Here is a 22,533-nt window from a genome sequence, read left to right on the forward strand (position 1 = left end):
AAAACATGGACATGACTTATTTGCTACATATAAATTAAAATATGAATATAACTCAACTTTATTTACAACAATTAGAAAAATTTTCTATCATCCACACATTTATATGTATATAATATATAATTAAATAAATTTTTTTAATGAAATATGGATTAATTAAATATTATTAGAATGAAAGAAAGATAAGGGAAAAAAGTCAAAATCACAAAATCATAACCATAAAACGTGGTTAATCAGTATTAATTATTAATTAATATACTAAATGTGAAACTACCACATATGTTACTTAATAATGAAAATAAGTAAGCATGTAAATGATAATTATGTCCTTTCCCAATTGAAAAAGAAGCTATTAACAGAAAATTTGAATTCGTTTTCATTATATATTTCTATTTTAAGGTTCTTTTTTTTCTTATTATCGTTTGAAAAATAAAATCATGTACACTACTGATGAATTCTATATATATTGGACATTAAAAAGTTACTAAATTTGAATTAGAATAAAATATAATTACTTAAGTATAATAGTATTTTCCAATTCAATTGATTATTATTAAAAGGCTATCAATACATTAGATTTATATTGTGCTTAACTTTTTCAAATTTTTCCTTTTTTTTGTTAATTAAAAGCAATAAAAAAACTAATGAAAAAATTGATTGATTTTCTACATATTTCTTTCTCATTTTATCAACTGTACAACATATTAATTAATGGAATAAATATGAAATTACCACATATGTTACCTAATAATGAAAATAAGTAAACATGTGAAGGGTGATAATGTCCGTTCACAATGAAAAAACTTTTATAGTATCCACACTTTTATAGGTATATAGATTATGTTGTATATATATTTACTGATTTTGATCAATGAATAGAATAACATGATTATTCTTCACTCTCTTCTTTTCTACGTACCGTACCGTACCCACCCCTACCCCGGACAACTAAGTAATCCTTTGCCTACAGGCTACATGGCTGTCTCGGAAAAATGGCCATATATATTTGTAAGTTGCACAGTGCAGATGTGCACTATACGTGCACAAATATTTCAAGCATGCAATGTCTGCACAAACAGTGCAAATATACTATCTCTGCACAGAAAAGGCACAGATATACTATCATGGTGCTGAAAATACAAAAAAATAACCATACAGTGAAATGTCTCATAACCAATGCTAGAAGTGAATTTCAAGAGTAATAAATTGTTAATTGTTTAAAGGAAAAATAGAAAGAAATTGGTCAAGCAAAAATATTCTATACATCTTGATAATGGTAAAAATTTTGATCGAAGAAGTTATTTTTTGAATTGTGGCAGAATTTCTTTCTCCTAACAGTATAAACTATAATTGAGAAATTGGAAAATGAAAAATGAAAGGAATAGAAAAGAATTACTCCTCCAGCAGCCAAACCTGTTCAACTTTGAGATCACTCAGCTTCCCCAGTCACCTTCTTCATTTTGTTCTTTCTAGAGTATGTAATGATAGGCTTGTCTTTTTCCATACATGCCCCTCTCCGCTGCTGGTTCTGTCAATTTCACTGGAAGTTGATCTATTTTTTCTGCCTCTGCTTCCTCAGCTTCTGTGATCACCTTGAGAAGTTCCAGAGGGAGAGCAGCAGGATCCAGCTCATAGCAGCCAGAGGGGGAGTTTTCTGATTCCTTCCGATTCAGGGTGTAGTGAGGCACCTGATGAGAGAATCGAAAGATTTCCTCTCTTGGAATTGCCAGGATCTTGGTTTGATCCAAATGCTGGCGAAACACTGATGTGAAGCCAGCAACTTTAACTAGAGGAGCAACAACTACACCTCTATTGTTCACTGTAATCTTGAAGAATCATCACCATATCATATTTATGCACTGTTTCATCAGCAGTTAGCACATCCCAATCAGGAGACCAGTTAGAGTACAGCGCCCAAATATCCCCCTTTGTTGGAAAGACCTGAATTGCTCCCCTTGCCCCCTTTCTCCACTTGACTGGATGAGAAAAAGAAGTCAAACTAGTGCTGCACTCATATTTGCCAACCCTGAAATCCCCACTTAAGTCTTGGTAAAGCCAGAACCTATCCAGTCAAGGGATCCATATTCAGATGTAGTTTTGGAATTAAGCCAGCTGATTTGCAAATTAAATGGCTTTACAGATATCACATGGTGGACCACAGCATAGTAACGAGGCATGCCTTCATCGTCATCATCATCATAGGCTGCCCATACTTGGTTTCCACGGAAAGACTCCTCCGTTCGGCACTGGTCAAATCAGGCACCGCCATATACAGTTTGCACGGGACACATCATCATTGTCAATCAAAGCAGGGGACCCTTGAGCCTGTGATACGTACTTGTTATTCATGAGTAGGAGATCTTCGCTCTGATCTGCCTTCTGATCACTAATCAATCTTCGTGCAAAATACTCATTGAATTTTTAATCTTAGGTTTCTTCGCAGGGGAAGATTTTGATTCGGCAATCTTCCATTCACCAAGTTTGCAAAGGATTTCTGACTTTGCTTTTGCCATCAACATATCACGAATCTCCGTCTGAGACAATTCCTTAACCCTTCCAATACGTTTTAGTCAGTTCTTTTTTAAGTCTTCCAATACGTTGAACATCAACTTAACGATGTGACTAAAACATTCTAGCATTTGTTTACGCCGAAGATGCAGAGAAAAATGCAGAAATACAAACAAAAGGCAATACAAGGACATTTCCAGCCTTTCCTGTGCATATGAAATTTTGGTAGACATGAGAAAGAAGGCCAAACTCCGAGAAATACAATGTATTTGTAAGAACTTATTTTAAACGTTTCAAAATTTTAACGCAGAAACCAAAAATCACTTAAACAAGTACTTCTCATAAGCTCTGTCTATATATTTGAAATAATGAATCTTAATTATCTAGTAAAAACGTAAATGCTAGACACATACTAATAGAGATTGTTGTATTGTTGGTTACTTTACCCTGGATATGACAAAAAATATTTATAATTTTAACATGTTGTGGATTGTTACAAAGTTTTTGTTGGAAATATGAGATTCAGTTCAGTGGTAATTTTATACATTAAACAATTATTTATTTTATATCAATCTGGTAATCAACTATTTATCTCATATTAAAGATTCTAAATTTAATAAATTAAAACAAACATTTCATTATTTATATCAACGAAACTGGGTCCATATTATAGGTCTCGATGGCAAGTATGCCCAAATGCTTAAATTTGGGTTCAAGTGCTTGAAATTGATCAAAATCGACCTTCAGCACTAATGGTTCCTGAGATTGGAAAGAAGCAGTGAAGAGGGGAACAGATGGCGAAAAATAAAGCGCATCTGTGCCGAAGCGTTTTGCTTCTGTTGATGCTGCTGCAACTCACTCCATCTATGTCTCAATCAAGTCCTAACCAGGTAAAGTCTTCTCTCGCTCCGACGATCGAGATTCCCCCCCTCCCCAGGTCAAGTTTATCGACATGGATTTTGTAGTTTCATTAAAGGGTGGGTAACAAGTGTCGAAAGAGAGAATTTTTTGTTCAATTTTTGGTCCAGCTTTGTGGGTTTTCAGCATATTAATTGCTTTATCTTGTTTGACATTTTGTGATGAAAATCTCACGCTTTTCATATTCCAGGTAAGAGTTCTTTATTTTACTGAATTATGTGTTTGTAATCTCGCACTTTGGTTGATCCTTGGCAAAGATTTGGTTGCTGTAGGCTATCTATTATCAATTGCAGGATCATACTTTTGTAGCTTCTAGTCTTTTGGTTGAGCATTTTTTGTAGCCTCTCCACGGTGTTTCAAGAATAGGTCTAGTTTCAACATCGTGTTTTCTGTCTGTTGATTTGGTTTGCTCCTAAGTGTATACTACTTTCATCTCTCGATCAATCAACATATTTAATTTTCTTGTGCCGCAGGGAAGCGAGCGCTCTGAATCAAGGTAACATATACTGTCATTTTATTTTACAATTTGATCTTGTCAATTATTTTCTCATCCGCTACGGCTTTCTTTCCCCTTTTTCATTTTTTTTTCTCCTTTCCTTTTGTTGTTTGGGTTAAGGGAGTAATGATTTAAGCAGTTGAATTGTGTTATGCTCCATATTCAAATACTCAACTCTCTTTTTTGTTGAATTAAGCACGATAATTCATAAAGTCTTGTGGTTAAAATGTGTCATTCATGTTGTTGATAACTTCCAATTTGTGTTTGATGCATAGAACTACCATAAAAGACCAACCTGAAGTTCATTGTTCGAGAGAGAGAAGTCGAGCAGCCTCGAAAATTGTGGATGAGGTACCTTACATTTTAACAGTTACCTGTGAGTAGAATCACCTTATGTTCTATACTAACTTTGAATAACTAATTTTGCAGTATCTCATGCCTTTTGTGGAATTGGAGAAGTATCAACTTTCAGATAAATGCAGACTTCATCCTAGCAATAACATATTTAGAGACCAAGAGGAGCATAAGATTCATATAGATATAAGTGAATGGCGGTGTGGATATTGTAAAAAACTTTTTCGAGCAGAAAATTTTTTGGATCAGCATTTTGACAATAGGCACTCCAATCTTCTGAATTCTGTACGTAACCCTGTCTGTTCTTTCCGTAATTTAAATGCTAATAGCGGGATCATCCTTTTGTTTACTTGTTCGTTATTCATTGCTGTACCAATTGATTGCACTAGCTCTTATTAACAATTTCTTTCCAGTCTTGTTGGTTCCATAAAATACTGATTTTATCAACAATAATGGAACGCAAACATTAAGATAATAGCAATGAGCCAGTGATGATACCCACACGAGTACATAACATGCATCGACTGACCACAAGTTTTTGTTTAGCTAGCATCTGAAATTGTTTGACTGTAATGTACAGTTCTTTATAATTTTTTACACATCTCATGGTTTCTTCATAGCTTTATAATAAAAATCTTATTTACTTTTTTTCGATCTGTTCATACATGTAACTCCTCAGATCCTCATATTTGGAATTTGCTATTTTTTTTTTATTTTGGTATGTGGCCCAAATAATGCGATTTGATTTTAAATACTTAACATGTGTTCAGAGTCAGGACAAGTGCTTGGCTGATCTATGTGGAGCTTTACATTGTGATTTTGTTATAAATTCATCATCTCGAAAAACCAAGTGTAATCCTGCTGCTGCTGCTAGGAACCGTCACTTATGTGAGGTTGTTCCTGGATTCTTAATCAGTTATATGACATGTTTAACTATTCCTTTGTTTATATTTGTGTTCTCATTTTAAAGGATCTTGCCAACACCTGTTTTCCCTCTAGAAATGGTCCCTCAGCAGCTCGTCTCCATGGTACCATTCTTTCTAGTGCTAGAAAAGTAGGATTAATTTGGTACATTTGTTCACGTACTGTTTCTGGTGATGATCTGCCAGAGTTTTTTCTACGCCAATTCTGTGATGCCCACACTTGCTCAAAAGGCATAAAACCTTTCTCCAGGGGTGGCAGGGTAAGTGATTTATTCATGACATTCCACCTATGGTGTACTATGAGAAGCTTTCATGCATAAAATGGATATTCTATAGGATCTTAAACACCCTAAAGAAACAACCTTTAAAGTGGGTTGAGTGAATTGTGCAGTTTCATATTCTTTTGTATTTTGCTGTCTCTTACACCTTCTCTGTTTCATTTTATCGATCTCATTTCTTACAATTACAGAAGCATACAGGAGTCTTCTACTTGGCCATGTCAATACTGATTATGATGCTTCTTCCAATATTTTATGTGCTTGTATATCTCTACCAAAGGTCCTGTTCTTGCTTGTCACTTTTTGGTTTTTTTTCTTGGTCAATTAAATATTCTCAAGGCACTGATCTAGCCTCTCCTTGTTCTGGTGTATATCACAGAGAAATGAGAAAAGAAACGCAACAGCTTAAGTTCGTTTCAAAACCTCAGAAAAAGACAAAGCCTTCTTGATTGTATCTGGTAGTTGATTTACAATGCCTTGATGTTATCTGATAATTTATAAAATTGTTCCAAACAAAAGTTGGTATTATCTTTACATTAAACGATCCCCGTGATCACCAATAATCAAATTTTATTTCAGCATATCACAAGATCAAGGTGCATTACAAATTTTCCTCGTTGCATTCCAGGTTTAGATTTTGTACAAGGGATATCGGACATGGCACAAATCAGGGATTAGCTTCACCTTTTGAGATTCTTTATGTTGTAACAGTGTCTGTGTAACTTAGTATTTTGTTACAAGACATCTAGAATGGTGTAGATTTTTTTAGGTTCAATCGAGGAGGATCCGTTTGTTATGAATATTCAGGTGCGTAAAGTAATAAATCTTTTTCTTTCTTTTTTTGCTAAATTTGTGTTCGTAATGTGATAAATACCAAGACGTTCCTTAACCTTAAATCATCTCGTGACAGAAATTTTAAGTTTTGACAAATGATGTTTACTTTTAACAGTTATGAGAGCTAATAACAATGCTGTTTATTCTACTAAAGTGGACCAAATTAGATTCTTAACTGATGGTATTCGAAATAAAGAACCTTTTGAGTTTCCTTATATAGTTGTCAAGATTGCTTAAAGATCATCTAGCTCCAAGTATGAAGCAACAATGGCCAGAAGCAACAAAATAAGCAAGTTATGGAGTTACAACACCAAATGCAAGTGATATAAGCTCATTTGACAGCAAAAAACCTTCCGGATCGCTGAGCCTGACAAATGCTAGCTCCTCATTTCTCCACTGATCGTTTGTCAGCAAAGAGCTAAATTCATGAAATGCGATCTCTCTTCCTCGATTATCAAAACAGATTACATGCCCACTTTCTACATAACGTTTATAGGCCTCACAGATAGAAAGTACAATTGAGCCACCGAAAGCATCTCTAAAGGACTTCAAATTCAAGCCATCAGATGTTCTGAGAGAAAGCATAATGATATCCATGGCTGTTTCGTTAGCATCTATGTTGTCATTTCCGGAGCATTTCACCAATCCATCCTCCAAATTCTGCACGTAACATGTGTATTCTTTCAGACTCCTTGGCCTAGAAAAACGTATGCCACCAACATGGCTGGCTGACCCGAGTCCAAAACCATAGAAAGATTTGTTTTTCCAGTATGTACAATTGTGCTTGCATCGATAACCACTCTTGCAATAACTACTGATCTCATAATGATCATAGCCTGCACCCCTTAGCATACTTGATGCCATTTTGTAATACCCGGCGGACTGATCTTCGGAAGGCAGAGGAAATTCACCAGGGGTGTATCTGTAACACGATGTTCAGATGGTAAGATAATGAGGTGATACATTTGCAAATAACTGAACATTTTTCCTATCAAATTTATAACCTTCAATCAGAACAGATGACTGAGTTCTGTTGTACCCATGTGTAGTGCGATATGATATGCAAATCTTGGAGTGGATAGAACTAGTAATGATGAAACAACTGGAACATTGGGATGGATGTGATAATTGCATTAGCAATTTTTACATGACATTATCTTACATTTATTTAATAAGAAAATGATGGTCACACTACTCCGCGACTAAGAACTTATTCAGAGGTCAACAATGACAAAAAAAAAAAAAAACAAAGGCCTCTGATGAAGAGAAATGATATCGCAACTCTTAAGATCAATAAAACTCCATTTTGTATTGTCAACAATGATAAGAAAAATTGTGATGATTAAACTTACAGCATTCCAAACTTGGTGTCTTTTTCAACCTGCAAATCATAAACAGACACATGAGTAGGCTGTGCTTGAACAGTGAGCCGCAGACTCTCCTTCCACATCTCTGGAGTCTGGCGTGGAAGCGAAGAAATAAGGTCCAAACTCCAATTCTCCACCCCACACGACTTAATAATCTCAACAGCTTCATAAACTTCATTAAGCCCATGAGCTCTCCCACAAGCTTTCAATAACTCTTCTTGAAAAGCTTGCACTCCCAATGACACTCTATTCACGCCCAAATCCATAAGCTCCTTCATTTTCGCCTCATCAAATGTTCCAGGATCCATTTCAATAGATATTTCAGCACCGCTGCAAACCCCAAATTTAGAGGAAATTGCTTCAAGAACCGATAAGACAAGCCGTGGAGGCACGAGCGACGGCGTGCCACCACCAAAAAAGACTGTTTCAAGACAAGGGTTGTCGGAAGAATCCAGTTTGGTGGCCTTGATTTCTCTGCAGAGTTTTTCCACGTAGCTTGAGATACGTGGGTCATCATCGGTCTTTGTGGTCGAGGAGGAGCCGAGGGCGATGATCGGGAAATCGCAGTAGTGGCAGCGTTTGCGGCAGAAAGGGAGGTGAATGTAGGCCGAGGTTGGAGGGAGTTTGTGGAGTAGCAATGGTGAAGGCGCATTTTGTCGAACAGTTTCTGGGCTTTGTTGTGTAAGTGAATTGAAGAACCCGGGTCGTGAGAGCCGCGGGAATTGGGTTTTTGTGGGAATGGCTGCGAAGAAATGTGGACTGAAGGTTGCTTTTAGCAGCATTTTTTTTGGTGGTGTGTACAGGTCTCTGTGGATGGCTACCTAACAAACGAACAACTCCGCATCTCAAGTAGTCCTGGGAATAACAAGAATTCTACCCGCAATAAATTACCTTGTGAAACAAAATGTTTGATGCAATGCGAACTACATGGTCATTTCTCGCTGTGATAATGGAAATGATCAAGTCTGGAACAACAAGAGGAAAGAGTTAAATTATTTCTTCTTGAGACGAAACACTCATATCATAGTGGTTATTGTTTAAACGAAAATAGTCAATAAGATATCACGACTTAATCAACAGACTGCAGCACAACGAATCTCGTGATTTCGACGAACATGATATGATCAGAACTTTCAAGTGAGAAAAAACAGATTAAAAATTTGAATGCAGACAAAAAATTTATTTATCTTCTTCTATGGTTGTAACACAACTTTACGTGAACCATAGTCAAGAAACATATTGTTTCATCATTTGTTTTTTTTCTTTGTAAAGAAGCTTTTTTTTTGTGTGAGTGATGCTTGATTGATGACTACTTTCTTTTTAAAATAATAGATTACTTAATTTTTCTCATTAATGTATATTCAAAATTTCTTCTCATGTTGTTATGTAATTGACAAATAAAGAATTAATGTACAGTCTATATAATTGAAAGTTGTGTATGATGTTTAATTGCGACACTTGCAAGTTCCAACTTTTTGATCAATGGAGGTTACATATAGTTTTTGTGGGTTGAAACACATAAATAAAAATACGAGAAAGGTATGAGAATTTTTGAAGCCAAACCCCTCAATCTAATGTTTTAGGGGATTACAGGGGACGTACGGAAAATATTTGTTCGAGTACTGGTGACGTGCATTTCCAATGCATACATAATAAACTCTAGTCTTTTGTCGTGACACATGATATCAAAAGCTTGGAGCTTGATCTCAAATATTGTGTTATTTTCCTTAAATGGATTAAAATTAGATGGCAACTGACATTCCTTCTTTAAAATATTCTCCCAAATGTACCACAAAATACGTAAACTTCGTCGTCAAGATTAAGATGTAAACAACCTTATTCAAAAAGCCGTTCCTGGTCACATGGAATCCAGATCTCTTTCTTCCGAGAAATCCCAGCCCATTTTACTCCTATATATACACATGCATACTTACATTAACTCATACCATCAATACTAAGAAAAGCGCAAATATAAATAGGAAAAGAAAGAACCAAAATCGATCAATATACATATGATGGCAATATCCAAGTCATTTATGTTGCTCTTTCTGGTGTTATGTTCATGGGTTTTTGTTGGTTTTTGCCAAGGACCAGGAGATAATCTGCCGTGTGTGCAGAAACTGATGCCGTGTCAGCCATATCTGAAGGTGGAATCGCCCCCGGCGTCGTGTTGTGTGCCGTTGAAACAGCTGGTGGCGGATGACAAGGCATGCCTTTGCACGGTTTTAAACAATCCAGCGATATTGCAGAGTCTTAATATCACTAAAGCTGATGCTGTGAATCTTGCCAAGAATTGTGGATCCAATGCTGATTTGTCTTCCTGCATTAATATCGGTATTTCTAGTATTTGATTTCAACTTATACGTTAAGGTATGTTCTTTCTGCAAACAACGGTCTCAACTTAACTCTGGCTAAGTTGACACCAGCTCAATACCGATCTCGATATTGCAAATTTAAGCTTTCGGTCATGACATTATATATATATATACATGCAATAAATAATATTTGGTGGACTATGCCGAAAGCTCGAGTTGCTCTATCAAAACAACTGGCTGGCTTAGGACTCTATCGGCCGATTCAATGATAATGTTAAATCTTTTATAAAATTAAGATTAAAATTTAGGAGTCAGTACTGGTCATCTTTTAAATTGAGTTTATCTTTGTGTTGCAATTACAGTTACTCCATCGCCTGGATCAACTCCTTCCAATGGTAAGATTTTCGCATCCACTACTTTTGTACATCTCTAACTCGGACAAAATTAATTAGCTTTTCACCGTTAAATTGTTGGACAAAATTATTTTATGCGACACATATTTGACTCTATTAATAATATATATACACACTTTTTTATTAAAATATTAACATATAATAATCAGTAAAATCGTGTCACAAAAACATTATCTTCCAAAATTATGAGGACATATATTTCAATTTCGATTTTAAGTATGCCCTCAATTTTTTAAAAAAAGAATCGTATATTTTGGACCACATATTTAATGATCTTTTTTTTTTTAAAAAAAAAAGAAGAAGAAAGAAATGAAAATTGAACTGATGAACGTGGTCATATTTTCAGGTACAACACCGAGCCCACCCCCGAAGAGCGCAGCTAGTGTGGCGAGCTTCCTTGTTGAGACATACCTGAGCCTGCTCGTTGTCGTGCTAATCTTTACTATAGCTTCTACTTAAATTTGCCACCTTCTGCGCACGAGATTTTTCCTAAGATTGATGTCATAAATTTCAATATTTGGATTGGATTCACGATGCGTAATATTAATTTCCTTGCCTGTTCAAAATATCTCCAGAAATTTTCTTCAAAAAAAAATTCTCGAGAAATACACCGAAAACGCAAAAAATAACAAAATCAGAAAAAAGCATAAAACACGATAATTTATAACAAATAACTAATATAGGAGCACATTAGTGCACGAGCCGTGGAAAAAAAATAAACAGCACATGCAAGCATATAGCGCTCCCCAATATTTATCCGGGCACCGAGAACGGCTGATTACGCTATTATTTCAACGCATCAATGACACATCCCGATGCCTCTTTTTTTTTTCCCCCCAATTCGACAGAAATTTCACCCAAGAAGAAAAGGGAAAACAGATGCACTGTAAGTCGCGTGATTGAGAGGAAGATAACATTTCTGTGGTGTGTTTATATGCGCTAGGTGGAGGAGCCCTAGGTAATTAGTGGGTTTTCTAGTATACCTATGTCAGGCCCATGTTAATATTATTTGAAAACAAGGCCCAATAACATTTACCATATATTGACTTGTGAGATGAGTAGAGTTTCAGGACATAAGTAATTAAATTGACTTTACAGCCTATTTGCTACTAAAAATTAAGTGTTTGATGTCAATTATAATATATTTTTTATGATAACGAAATTATTGATCGAATAAACTTCAACTAATGTAATAAATTACAAACTTAAAATAAGATAAATCGTACTGAAAAAATCACAAAAAATAAGGGTTTTCGTTCGTAAAATTTGTGAAAAGTGCTGATTAATCCGTAGACAGGAGCACATGATTGTAATTTGCGTCAACCCCAAACATTAACAAAAACAAAGATAATTAGACGGACTGAAAAATTAATGTAAAAATAATATATTTATTACGAGGAGATGCTGAAATATGACAAAAGCTATACTCTCTCCGATGAAATATGAAATCTTTTTTAGAATAAATGTATCAGCTTTGTGTTTTGCTTCACATAACATAATTTTTTTTTTTTTTTTTTTTTGGTTCTCGTTGCTCCTTACTTTTGAAACGATGATAAGATGTGAATTTCGATCCATTATTTTTTCTGCCTTTGTTTCGTTTTCTTCCCCCATTTTACACTTCACTGATTCAAAAATTATCATCACATAGTTTTTTCACGCTTTTTCTCAGCATCAAAATTAAACCCAGGAAATAAATTAAAGCAGACACCAATACCCACTTTTTTTAAGCAGTTTTCAAAGTAGCATAAACACACTGAAGCATCATGCTTCATATAGATGTGAGGGAATTTCAAGAAAAGATTTCTGCTCGCTTCAGACCGTGGCAGCGTTCGTGGCAATTCTGGTTTCGAGTTGCTGATATCTATACTGGTTACAAGGTGTGTAATACATGCGTACTTTATTTGAATATAAAATGAAATATTGGTGTTTGAATTGAAAGAACGCAATTTTCCGGAAGAAGAAAAAAAAAATAGCTGAAAGAAACAGCTAACTCTAGCAATTGCTTCAATTTGCGACTAGAACGAGAAACTGAAGATGATGAAATCACGCCTCGAGGAAAAATTTGGAAGAAAATCCCAAAACCTAGGCTCTCTCATACCATGTTAAGATATGCAGTGTATCGAGCAAGAAGAACTCGTTTTTTATATCGAATGAATCAAAAAATCAACGAACTACATAATGGTTTTATGTACGAGTCCAGAAGTAACTACTAAAGCGTAAATAAAAGTATAAAACGTTTTGCTAACTACTCTATCTAATAGTCTACATGTTTAGGTGTTTCAAGTTCGAGTAAATTTCGAGAAAAATGCAGAGAGACGGGAGGTCATGTGGGAGAAGCAGCACGAGTTAGCTGCTGACAAGATATATAGCATGTGCGCTGAGCTTGGCGGGTTTTTTCTCAAGGTACTTTTAGTATAGTGATCTTATGGTTACTTACCTCAATTCCCAAATGTCCTGTTCTTTTAACTTTATTCCTCGGTGGTTTCTTGATTGTCATTCGAATTCATAGAGTTCCTGGGAACGAACATAATTTTCATAAGAATTATAAATGGAGATAAAGGCACTCAATTTAATATCTCTATTGTTCCTAACTCATGTTCCTACCCTTTCGGTACTTGTACTTGATAATTATAATGGGGATTCGCTTTCTACTCTTGTGGCATTCTCATTGTTAAAATATTTGGCATCTTGGTGGTGAAGGTCAAAGCTTACTAATCTCTGTGATACTATTTTTATGGAGGAGGAATTTATTTTGTTTTTGGGCGAATTAGGTTGCACAAATAATTGGGAAGCCTGACTTGGCACCAGCTGCTTGGGTGAGAAGGTTAGTCACACTCTGTGATCAAGCTCCTGCAACACAGTACAATGTGATCAAGGGTGTGCTTGAGAAGGAATTGGGCCAAACAATTGAGGAACTGTTTGAAAATTTTGATGTTAACCCCATTGGTTCCGCATCAATTGCTCAGGTACTCAATCTGTGAGGACTTGGTTGAAGATAGATTCTATTTGCTCTGTCCTTAGTTTGATAAATTTGAAGCTTGAAAATGAATGCCATGGAAAGGATTGTTATGAATGTTTATTTATATTTTTTGATAGGAAACGATATTATATTAATCTGAGTGTTTATCCAATCCAAAGCTCTCATAAAGGTCTCAGATTCAACATGAGATTTTTGCAGAAATTCTGAGGAATTATGCTGCGTCTAAAATAATAATTGATATTGGTTGGATATCTTTCTGGTATTTCCGGAGAACATTTCTGAACATGTGTTTAGATATCAGTATTGTTTCAGTTGTTGAATTGGGACATTTAGTATAATTGTGTTTTTTGATGAAAATATCTTTCATTGTAGATGTGATATTATGTCAGAATGTGTTGTAATTACTTGATTTTTAAAAATAATTTAAAAGATCAGTTTGTTGATTAGAATATACTACAATAGACTTATTTTAGGATGTGGTGGAAATGTTCAATTTCGAGACATCCAAGCATTCCCTGAGGTTCTTACTGTTCACTTCTGTTCTCCCCCTTCCTTCTCTATTTGTTATTTTGACATTTTGTGGATGGGTATTGTGCTTAACACTAATATTGTGCTCCACTTGTTCATTTATCCTCTAGGTTCACCGAGCACGGCGTAAAGGTGAAAAGAGTGATGTTGTTGTGAAGGTAAAGAACGTTCCTGTTGTGTTACAGTTTTGATGTGTATGTAAAGTTTTAATAATCTTATCACATAGGTGCAACATCCAGGCGTTCAAGGTTTGATGATGACCGATATTCGCAACCTGCAAGCTTTTGCACTGTACATGCAAAAGACAGATATAAAGTTTGATTTGTATTCGGTAACCAAGGAGATTGAGAAACAGGTGTTTGTTTTACTCTTCTGCTTACGTACCTTTTGCTGAATAACCTTTTTTAGTTTTTACTCTTTTTTGAATTAGTTTTTTTATGTTTCTGTGTTTTGGTCATATTTATTTGAGATAATCATATTCTGAAAACTGGACAAGAACAGGGAATGAGTTACAGTATATGTATTATCTTCTTTGTTTGTTCTTTCGCTTCTTCAGAGATTTCATTTCTTCCCATCCTCAGATCTGTACAGAGCCATTGGTGAAAATAAACTGCATTGGTTTGTTGCTACAATTTATTCGGCAACCTATTTCACAGCTTTTCTATTTTGTAGCTTCACTTTCTGAATCCATTTTCTATATCTTGAGTGTCTGGATCTTAGATTAAAAAGTGTAGTTCTGATATCATGTGCGGTGATTGCAAACTTGGACATCCTTTTCTTTCTGATAAAAATAGTAATATCTGTTATGTTATTTTTTATGTTGTCGACTAATGCTGGTTTTCATTTTTGCATTTATTTTTAAGATTGGATATGAGTTCGATTTTTTGAGGGAAGCTGATGCTATGGATAGAATTCGGCGTTTCCTTTATGAAAATAACAAAAAATCCCCCGTTCAAGTCCCACGTGTCATTCGAGGCTTGGTCACGAGGTATACTTCAGATCATTGTGTTCTGTTAAATTTGCAGTCATAAACTAAACCGAAAATATTCAAGACCTCTAATTCAACTTAATCTTAAACACAAAATTGTTTACATCTCTAATATTTAAACCCATGTGCGTCATTATAATTTATCGTTCTTAATTTGGATTTTGGGCATCACATTGTTTTTTTCTATCGTCACCCTAAATTTAAAATATAAAACAATTCAAATTTCTTCTCAGGCAATGATCATGACTCAACAATTTGCTAATAATTAAAATTATATCTGATACTGATTTATACAGTATTAACTTGTCTACTCCTCTTCATAGGCGTGTTCTAGTGATGGAATACATCGATGGAATCCCAATCATGAAGCTTGGTGATGAGATAGCAAAAAGAGGCCTAAATCCTTCTGGTAAAATGGCAACAGCAGCAAAGCAGTAAGCCCCTACATCATCCCAGAGAGTATGTTCATTTATGCTTTTTTCTGAAAGAAAAATCGCAGCTGAGCGGTTGGATTAAGACAATTCCCTGCCTCTTTTTCTCTCGCTCTATATATACTGAGTACCACTGACATATAGTGTGTGTTTCAATTAATTATGTATGTTTTTATTTCGGATATCAAAAGTTAATGTATTCTATTCTTATTAAATTAAAGGTATTTTAGCAAATGAAAAAAATATCAAGGTATCAAAACCTAATATAATAAATATATAACGGTTGACCCATCTCTTGGAGAGATCAGTATTAGAGAAACAAGCATAAAGAGACCAGGTGTTGGACACATAAAGAGATTAGTATGCTGATGTAGACCTGTAGTACAGAAAGGGATATTTTTTTAAAACAAAAAATAACCTCAAAAATGTTTACTACTGGTGGGGGTGTTATTCTCCACTGGATACAAAAGAATCGACGGAGCATGAAACTTTGGATCCAAATAAAGGGGTGGGCCACATATAAATTCATGTGTCCATTGGTGTACCCTGCACTAGGCAAAGATGCCCTGGTGTAGAACAGAAATTTTGTGACACTATTCGTTAATTAATAGCGAAGATGAATCTATCTATAAAAGGGGTACAAGAGCGGATGTAACCTTAAATCCGAAAATCAAGTACAATGAAGTAAAAAGAAAGAAACAGCTGACACCACTGATTTTGTGACCTAAAATCTTGGCTGTGAAATAAGGATACAGCCTCATTTTTTGTCTTGCTGTGAAATTGTTAAAAACTAACTTCTGGATATATATTCTCTCCTGGTTTTCGATGATAATTGCATATGATTTGTTACCAAATTCCGGAAAATTTTGAAAAGTGTTGACGTGCACAACCTTGTTTTGTTGCTCACTTGTTTTGGTTTTGTACTGTATCTTATCATTTGAATCAAAACATAGTAATGTTTTTTTATCTCTTGATTTTTTCACTATTTTTTTCGTCACCTTGTCTTTCTGATGTAGAAATTGGTTATAATATGTGTTATCTTCACCTTTAAATGCAGGAATATCCTTAAAAGTTTGACACTTTCTTATGGACAGATGATATTGAGGAGTGGTTTCTTTCACGCAGATCCTCACCCTGGGAATATATTGATTTGTAGAGGTTCTGAGGCAAGTGCGGTTACAATACTGTCTATTATGATATCTTGCATAATTTCTTGTCTTAGTTTCCTCGTTTTAGCGCTTCAATTATTTAATGGCCCGTGTCTTGCAAATCAGGTTGCTTTGCTTGATTACGGACAAGTGAAGGATCTTCCTGATGCACTGAGGCTAGGATATGCTAGATTGGTGCTAGCAATAGCAGATGACGATCCTACAGGGGCATCAGAAAGCTACAGGTGCTACTTTATGTTTTTAGATGCACTCATGCACCTATAATGATTTTACACTGATTCCTAAGTTGTTATAACATTTCAAAAGTCAAGTGCGACAAAGTTATGAGCTTAAGTTGTGCCATGAAGATCATGCATATTCGACAGCTAGAAAGATGCTTAAAAAAACACTAAACAAACATGTAATAGACGCTCTCCCTAGGTTTTATAATGTCAAAAACCACCTACTAAGAAATATGGTGCATCCTAAAGTTCCCAGTTCTCTCTGTCAAGTTACAGTCGTAGCTGTGTTATCTGTGTTTTTGGAGTTTGTTTGGATGTGAGATGTGGGTTATGTCTATGTATAACTCAAACCTTTAAAAAGTAGACATGGTAATACATCAATATTTTTTTTGCTCATGTATTTTATCTGCTGCAAAAGACAATTATTTGATGATACTGTCTGAATGTACAGTTGTATTTATCTCAAATAGTTAGAACAAATGAATATGTTTGGTGTGCTATTTGAACAAAAAATACCAGACGAGCATCACGTAACCTTCCTTTTAGTGTTTCTTCTTTACATGAGTCACATTTGTGGGAATCACAGTAGAATCTTTTTGAGGATAGAACTGTAATTTAGATTGTTGGTCGATTAAATATTAATTTCAAGACAGATTTTTAGGAGATAGAGAGAATTATTCCGTCCTGAAAAGCTCTAGTGCGCCTTAATAACATAGCCTTGGTACTGGCAGTAAAAATTATACCTGTGTTACAGTGAGAAAGACCGTTCCCTTATAGTAAAAGTCAGAATCTTTTAGCATATTTAATTTGCTATTCTGACATTAGGGAGCTTGGCATTAACATCTTGAGCAAATGTCCGGATGAGCAAAAGGAATTGCTTAAGTTGGCTCAATCAATGTTCGACACAAAGCTAGCACCCGGTGTGACGGTGTTGCAACCTTTCTCAGAAGAATCTTCAATAAAAAAAATCGCTGTTCAGGTATGATTTCAACCTTTAGGGGATCCGGGACTAAATTTTACAACCACTGCCAACCAAAAAATACCTTTTCCCATTTCTTTTCAAGATGAAAGAGATCGTATTTTTAATTTCCTGCATTATGTGAGGCGAATCTTCAACATTTAGTAATTTGTTGAACTTATTATGCATAAAATCTTCTGGCTTTTATGTGTGTTTCTTCAAACTTATGTTTTAGATTGGCCCATTATAATCATCAAGTTGTTAAAGACATATTTTTAGGTCAAGGGAATGCTGTTTTCTAAAGCGAAACCAAAACTGTATTGAAATTTGCAATATATATGCGCTAGTCCTGGAACTGGGATAAATTTTTGATTCTGTATGCTGGTTTTTGGTCAAATATCTCCTCTAGCTTTATCAAATAGCATGTCATTTGATATCCTTTAATGCTGTGAAAAATATGTGTTTCATTCATTACTTAGGTCAGGACTAATTTCCTCTCCGTGTGTTATGGTGATGTTTAGAGTTTCCCAGAAGAACTATTCTCTGTTCTTCGTACAGTGCATTTACTGAGAGGACTTAGTGTTGGGCTCGGAATAAACTATTCATGCGCCGAGCAGTGGAGACCCATTGCTGAAGAAGCTCTTTACCGTGCTGGGAGGCTAGAAGGTGATATTTCCAAAACCCTCTGTATTTGTACACATGTAGTGCATGTGCTACACGTGAGATATATATTCGAGGTTTCATTTTACCCGGTGGCAATGTTTAGTTTTCTTGTCTACCGAGCTAAAGCTTATCATACATTATATCTTAAGTAGTCTTCCTGAAATATGTCTGCTAAAGAAAATTAAAATTCATCGCGGATATGACGTTACAGCTGAAGATCTCAAAGGAATCAAGAGACGTGGCCTTTTCAGAAGCATTTTTGGGATGAAATAAATATCCGGCAATGGATGAGTACAAGTGAAACGATGAATTTATCGTTGCAAAGCAAAACTTCTTGTAGAGTGGCAATTTCTCTGGTGTTCTACCATCCTATATAGCCCGGACATGACAATGGTCATTATTTATTTTGTTTGTTTATTCATCTCTGATAAACTAGGACTCGGCCCCCCTTTTTTCAATTGTTTTTCAAGAAAATGGTTAGTTTTAGAGATCGTGAGTAGATCCGGAATTGGATCAAATCCCGTCATCCAAATCAAATCTCGCACCGCATAAAATTATTGACAAAGTGTGCTAGTATTTGGGGAAAAAGATTGGGATTCATTTTGTAACACGATCAAAAACTCATCAAGAGTCATGTTTGTGATGGGCGACTGTTTGCTAATAAAATATGCCATACCGAATATGATGCTATGTGTGAACAATAGAATTTGAAAAATCCAGAAGCGCAACGTCATCATATGCAATTCCATATAAATATTGAATTTAGTGTCTTAGGAGAATCTTTTTATTGTCCTAAACATTTATATATTTTTTGAACTTAATTAGTTCAAGGACAATGAAATAACAAGCTGGAAAAACTGGTGCTCAGCGTGCATTTACGTCAACGGCAGTAAAATAAGCTAAATAAAAGCATTTATTTCCTTTACAATATATTAATTACAATTTATGCTGAACGGTTGCCGCTCCAAAAATTCAACAAACCGAAGTGATGTAGGTAACTTTTTTACACAACAAATCAATTCATTCATCCAAACAAATCCCCTTATTCCACTTTTAAAAATTTTCCCAACTGATGGCCATTTCTCGCAAATTTGGGAATATTTTCCGAAGTGATATATATACTTTTTTGAAAAAAAAAAAAGAAAAAAGAAGAAGAAGAAATCCTAAGTTACATACATGTGACCAAAATTGGACAATACCCAAGTTGGTAACAAAGTATTTACACGTCTACATATTTTAGCATAATTCTATTTCTAACCAATTTTTTGAATGATAAATAATCTGCAACTATTATTCTGCGATTATTATATATTAAGCAAGCTATTTCTAACCAATATTTTTATGATAAGGAATCTGCGACTATTCGTGGAAGATTTCTAACCATATTTTTGACACAAGTGTCGATTGCTTGCTGAAATAATTATTTGTTCCGGGCATAAGAATATTCGGAAAAAACAATATTTAAATATGTCATATGTGAGGTTTCAAACAATCTCTCTTTATTTTGTAATATATATGCATGAATTGCATGCCCAAAGTTACTAGCATTATATAACAACAAGGCTGTAAAAAACGTGAAGCATGATGAAATAGCGAGATCAAGCTTCAAGCTTTACAAACTTAAACAAGTTTAATACGAGATTATATATGCGTGAAAAAACGTTCCTAGTTTACTATAAAAAAAATGACCACATTTAGGTGTCTTTAAGGTTTTTTCTGTTTAAAATTTCGTAAAATTAAATATTTAAAATATATATATAAAATAAAATTTAACTTAAATTTTAAAAATAAAATGTAACTTAAAATTTTATATAAAAAAAACTCAAGCTCAATCGGGCTTAATCAAGTTTTTTCAAGCTTTTACACGTTTTTTCATGTTTAATGTGGTCAAACCTTGTTGATTGAACTGTTGATCCTTGAATTGGCAGGAATGTGGTTCATGGAAGTGACAGTTGCGAGAACGGAAAACGCGAAATAGGTAAATCTACCCGCTCCATTCACTTTATCTCAATGTGATTGTGCAAGTCCTTGTTTTGCATGTGAAAACTTGATCATTTGATATAACTTTTTCTTGAAATTTCATTGTAGAGAGTTTAGTGACTGTAAACTATCCTACCAGGAGAGTTAGTGGCTATATCTAACCTACCAATACGCATGTAGGAGTGTACGTAGATCTTGAACTCAGTTTCTTCCGATTGTGATAAAGATAAACTATCCTTGATTATTTTCTATCCCGTATAGTTGTTTTATCAGAAGTTTCTCATTTTAAACACTTTGGTAAATAAGTACCATCCAAAATTTTCATATTATTTTCACATAACTAATTATTATCAAATTTTTATGCTGTTATTTAGTAGTTTGTGTTCTCTCTCTCTCTCTCTCTCTCGTAAATTTAAGAAATGATTCAAACAGTGTTGAATTTTTGGCTGCACTCGAGAGCTTCTCAGACGAACTGTCTGGTATGCCTATGGCATGAGATCTTACATCTAATGTTTGTGTTGCAAAAACCCATTTGTATCCAGCACCTATAGTAACTGTTTTCATCTGGGGTTTCTCTTCTGCAGCTCTTTGGTTTAAAGAAGGAGAGCTATACGAATGGTCATCGGTTCAAGAGCCATGTCTGAAGGAATAGTTTTCTTGCTATACCAAGGATTTCTTTACTTCCGGTCCTCAAGCGCGAGTCATACGAATTTTTTCTTTTCTTTTTTGTAATTCTTACACTTGCTTTGAAACTTAACAATAATTCAATCTTATCCATGATTGTCAAGCCAAGTTTTGTTGAAATTATTGGATCATTCTTTTGTTAATTTGTTGGGTTATATTTTTCTTGTTTTAAATAACCTTTTTCGATTGAGCAACATAAACTTATCATTTAACTGTCTAACCGAATCAAAATCATACAGAACATATCATATAAATAGAATATTGATCATTTTCCAACTCACTATTGAGTCACCAAGCAAGTATGAATCTATATGATGATTTTTTATATATATACATATACTATTTTTTCACATAGAAAAATAACATTGAGAAATCCAATGCCCCAGGTCAGTTTGATCGAAGCTTCAAAGAAATGTGGTTAGTTAAGTGGAGAACTCCAATGAACAATGAGAAATAAATAAATAATTGTTTAATTAATTAATCTCTGGCAGTGTCATACTCAAACAATGAACCAGCTCTAGTAAAGAAATAAAATAAATACTTTGATGTCTAATCAACAAAATAAAAAATAATAATAAAAATAATATGCTGTTCAAAAAGAAGCATATGCTGAATCATATGTATAGATTTAGGAAACTAAACAGTTTCCCTATCACCATTTTATTTTCCTCAGTTGTATCGAAATAAAATAGATTAATTGTAAGTTAATTAGCTAAGAAGCCAATTAAGGATGTTAGATTAGTACTTGAACGATGACATACACACTCTTTTTTATATAGAATTATAGTGTGGTTGGTTCTTTTGACCAAGTCCTTTTTCAGAGTTTAAATCTATTTCAAAATGTTGCAAGTGATACATATTATTTTTAATATTGTTCCACTTGACTTGAAAACTTCAAGCCCGGAACTATTCCTCTTCTTTAGGGACTTTCCCAAGTTATAAAGACATAAATATTCTATTTTTTGTCCATTAATAATTATGAATTTTTGTTGAGTTGACGGAAAAAATATCGAGATGAGTGATATCTTGAAAATTTTTGTGCGTTAAGCTGTTGACGTTACGTTGTGTGATCCGACTGGTTGGATGAGCTGAAAAAAAGGACATAAGATCTTAGCGGGCAAGACAAATCTTTGATGGAGAGGGTGCCGATGACAAGTAAAGAATATGAGACAGCACTAGCAGTATGCCACTCCCCTTCCGAACTCATGAGTCTATAACAACCTGATATATTAATACTAAAGTAATTGCAGCCCCTCACGCCCGGGTCCTGCGCCACGACACGTACAAAGAACTGCAACTATAACTTTTGATGGTTGCAAACGCTTTTCATCAAAAATCTCTCATAAACTTGAGAAAGTTGGCGGTCAGATTGACAAAGTTTTGATTGTTGCATAGAACCAGTGTGAATCAATAATTTCATAATTTTTCTTTTGTACAAAAATTGATAGCGTGTAAGAAAAATATCTCCAAAATCTCTCATAAACTAGAGAAAGTTGGTGGTCAGATTGACAATTTCCAGTGTCCAATA

At 34.6% G+C, this 22,533-nt stretch overlaps 4 protein-coding genes across 6 annotated transcripts; 3 read left to right on the top strand and 1 right to left on the bottom strand.

The window, feature by feature from the left end:
• The first annotated feature begins 3,220 nt into the window (after window positions 1-3,220).
• LOC142556123 (uncharacterized) lies at window positions 3,221-6,323 on the top strand. Of its 2 annotated transcripts, XM_075667395.1 has the most exons (10): window positions 3,226-3,395; window positions 3,897-3,919; window positions 4,195-4,270; window positions 4,349-4,558; window positions 5,044-5,166; window positions 5,244-5,301; window positions 5,383-5,456; window positions 5,666-5,754; window positions 5,854-5,932; window positions 6,103-6,323. In XM_075667395.1, exons 1-9 carry the CDS (start codon window positions 3,300-3,302, stop codon window positions 5,921-5,923), a joined length of 819 nt encoding a protein of 272 aa, XP_075523510.1. In that variant the 5' UTR covers window positions 3,226-3,299; the 3' UTR covers window positions 5,924-5,932; window positions 6,103-6,323. The 2 variants fall into 2 exon arrangements, with proteins under 2 accessions (XP_075523511.1, XP_075523510.1); XM_075667396.1 differs by lacking the exon at window positions 5,044-5,166 and having other exon boundaries at window positions 3,221-3,395.
• Window positions 6,324-6,499: 176 nt separating this feature from the next.
• On the bottom strand, window positions 6,500-8,734 carry LOC142556122 (uncharacterized). Its single transcript, XM_075667394.1, has 2 exons — window positions 7,661-8,734; window positions 6,500-7,230 (listed from the first exon to the last, which is right to left on the bottom strand). The coding sequence occupies exons 1-2, from the start codon at window positions 8,455-8,457 to the stop codon at window positions 6,603-6,605; spliced, it is 1,425 nt and encodes a 474-aa protein (XP_075523509.1). The 5' UTR covers window positions 8,458-8,734; the 3' UTR covers window positions 6,500-6,602.
• Window positions 8,735-9,608: 874 nt separating this feature from the next.
• Window positions 9,609-11,283, top strand: LOC142556747 (non-specific lipid transfer protein GPI-anchored 9-like). Its single transcript, XM_075668230.1, has 3 exons — window positions 9,609-10,009; window positions 10,353-10,385; window positions 10,750-11,283. Exons 1-3 carry the CDS (start codon window positions 9,688-9,690, stop codon window positions 10,860-10,862), a joined length of 468 nt encoding a protein of 155 aa, XP_075524345.1. The 5' UTR covers window positions 9,609-9,687; the 3' UTR covers window positions 10,863-11,283.
• Window positions 11,284-11,889: 606 nt separating this feature from the next.
• LOC142556124 (uncharacterized) lies at window positions 11,890-18,829 on the top strand. Of its 2 annotated transcripts, none has more exons than XM_075667398.1 (12): window positions 11,890-12,280; window positions 12,665-12,806; window positions 13,175-13,369; window positions 14,022-14,069; window positions 14,138-14,266; window positions 14,775-14,899; window positions 15,223-15,333; window positions 16,388-16,496; window positions 16,605-16,723; window positions 17,546-17,699; window positions 18,200-18,344; window positions 18,553-18,829. In XM_075667398.1, exons 2-12 carry the CDS (start codon window positions 12,729-12,731, stop codon window positions 18,612-18,614), a joined length of 1,275 nt encoding a protein of 424 aa, XP_075523513.1. In that variant the 5' UTR covers window positions 11,890-12,280; window positions 12,665-12,728; the 3' UTR covers window positions 18,615-18,829. The 2 variants fall into 2 exon arrangements, with proteins under 2 accessions (XP_075523513.1, XP_075523512.1); XM_075667397.1 differs by having other exon boundaries at window positions 12,678-12,806.
• The last annotated feature ends 3,704 nt before the right edge of the window (window positions 18,830-22,533 follow it).

Source organism: Primulina tabacum, chromosome 9, assembly GCF_025594145.1.
Source record: "Primulina tabacum isolate GXHZ01 chromosome 9, ASM2559414v2, whole genome shotgun sequence".
Classification (NCBI taxonomy): Eukaryota; Viridiplantae; Streptophyta; class Magnoliopsida; order Lamiales; family Gesneriaceae; genus Primulina; species Primulina tabacum.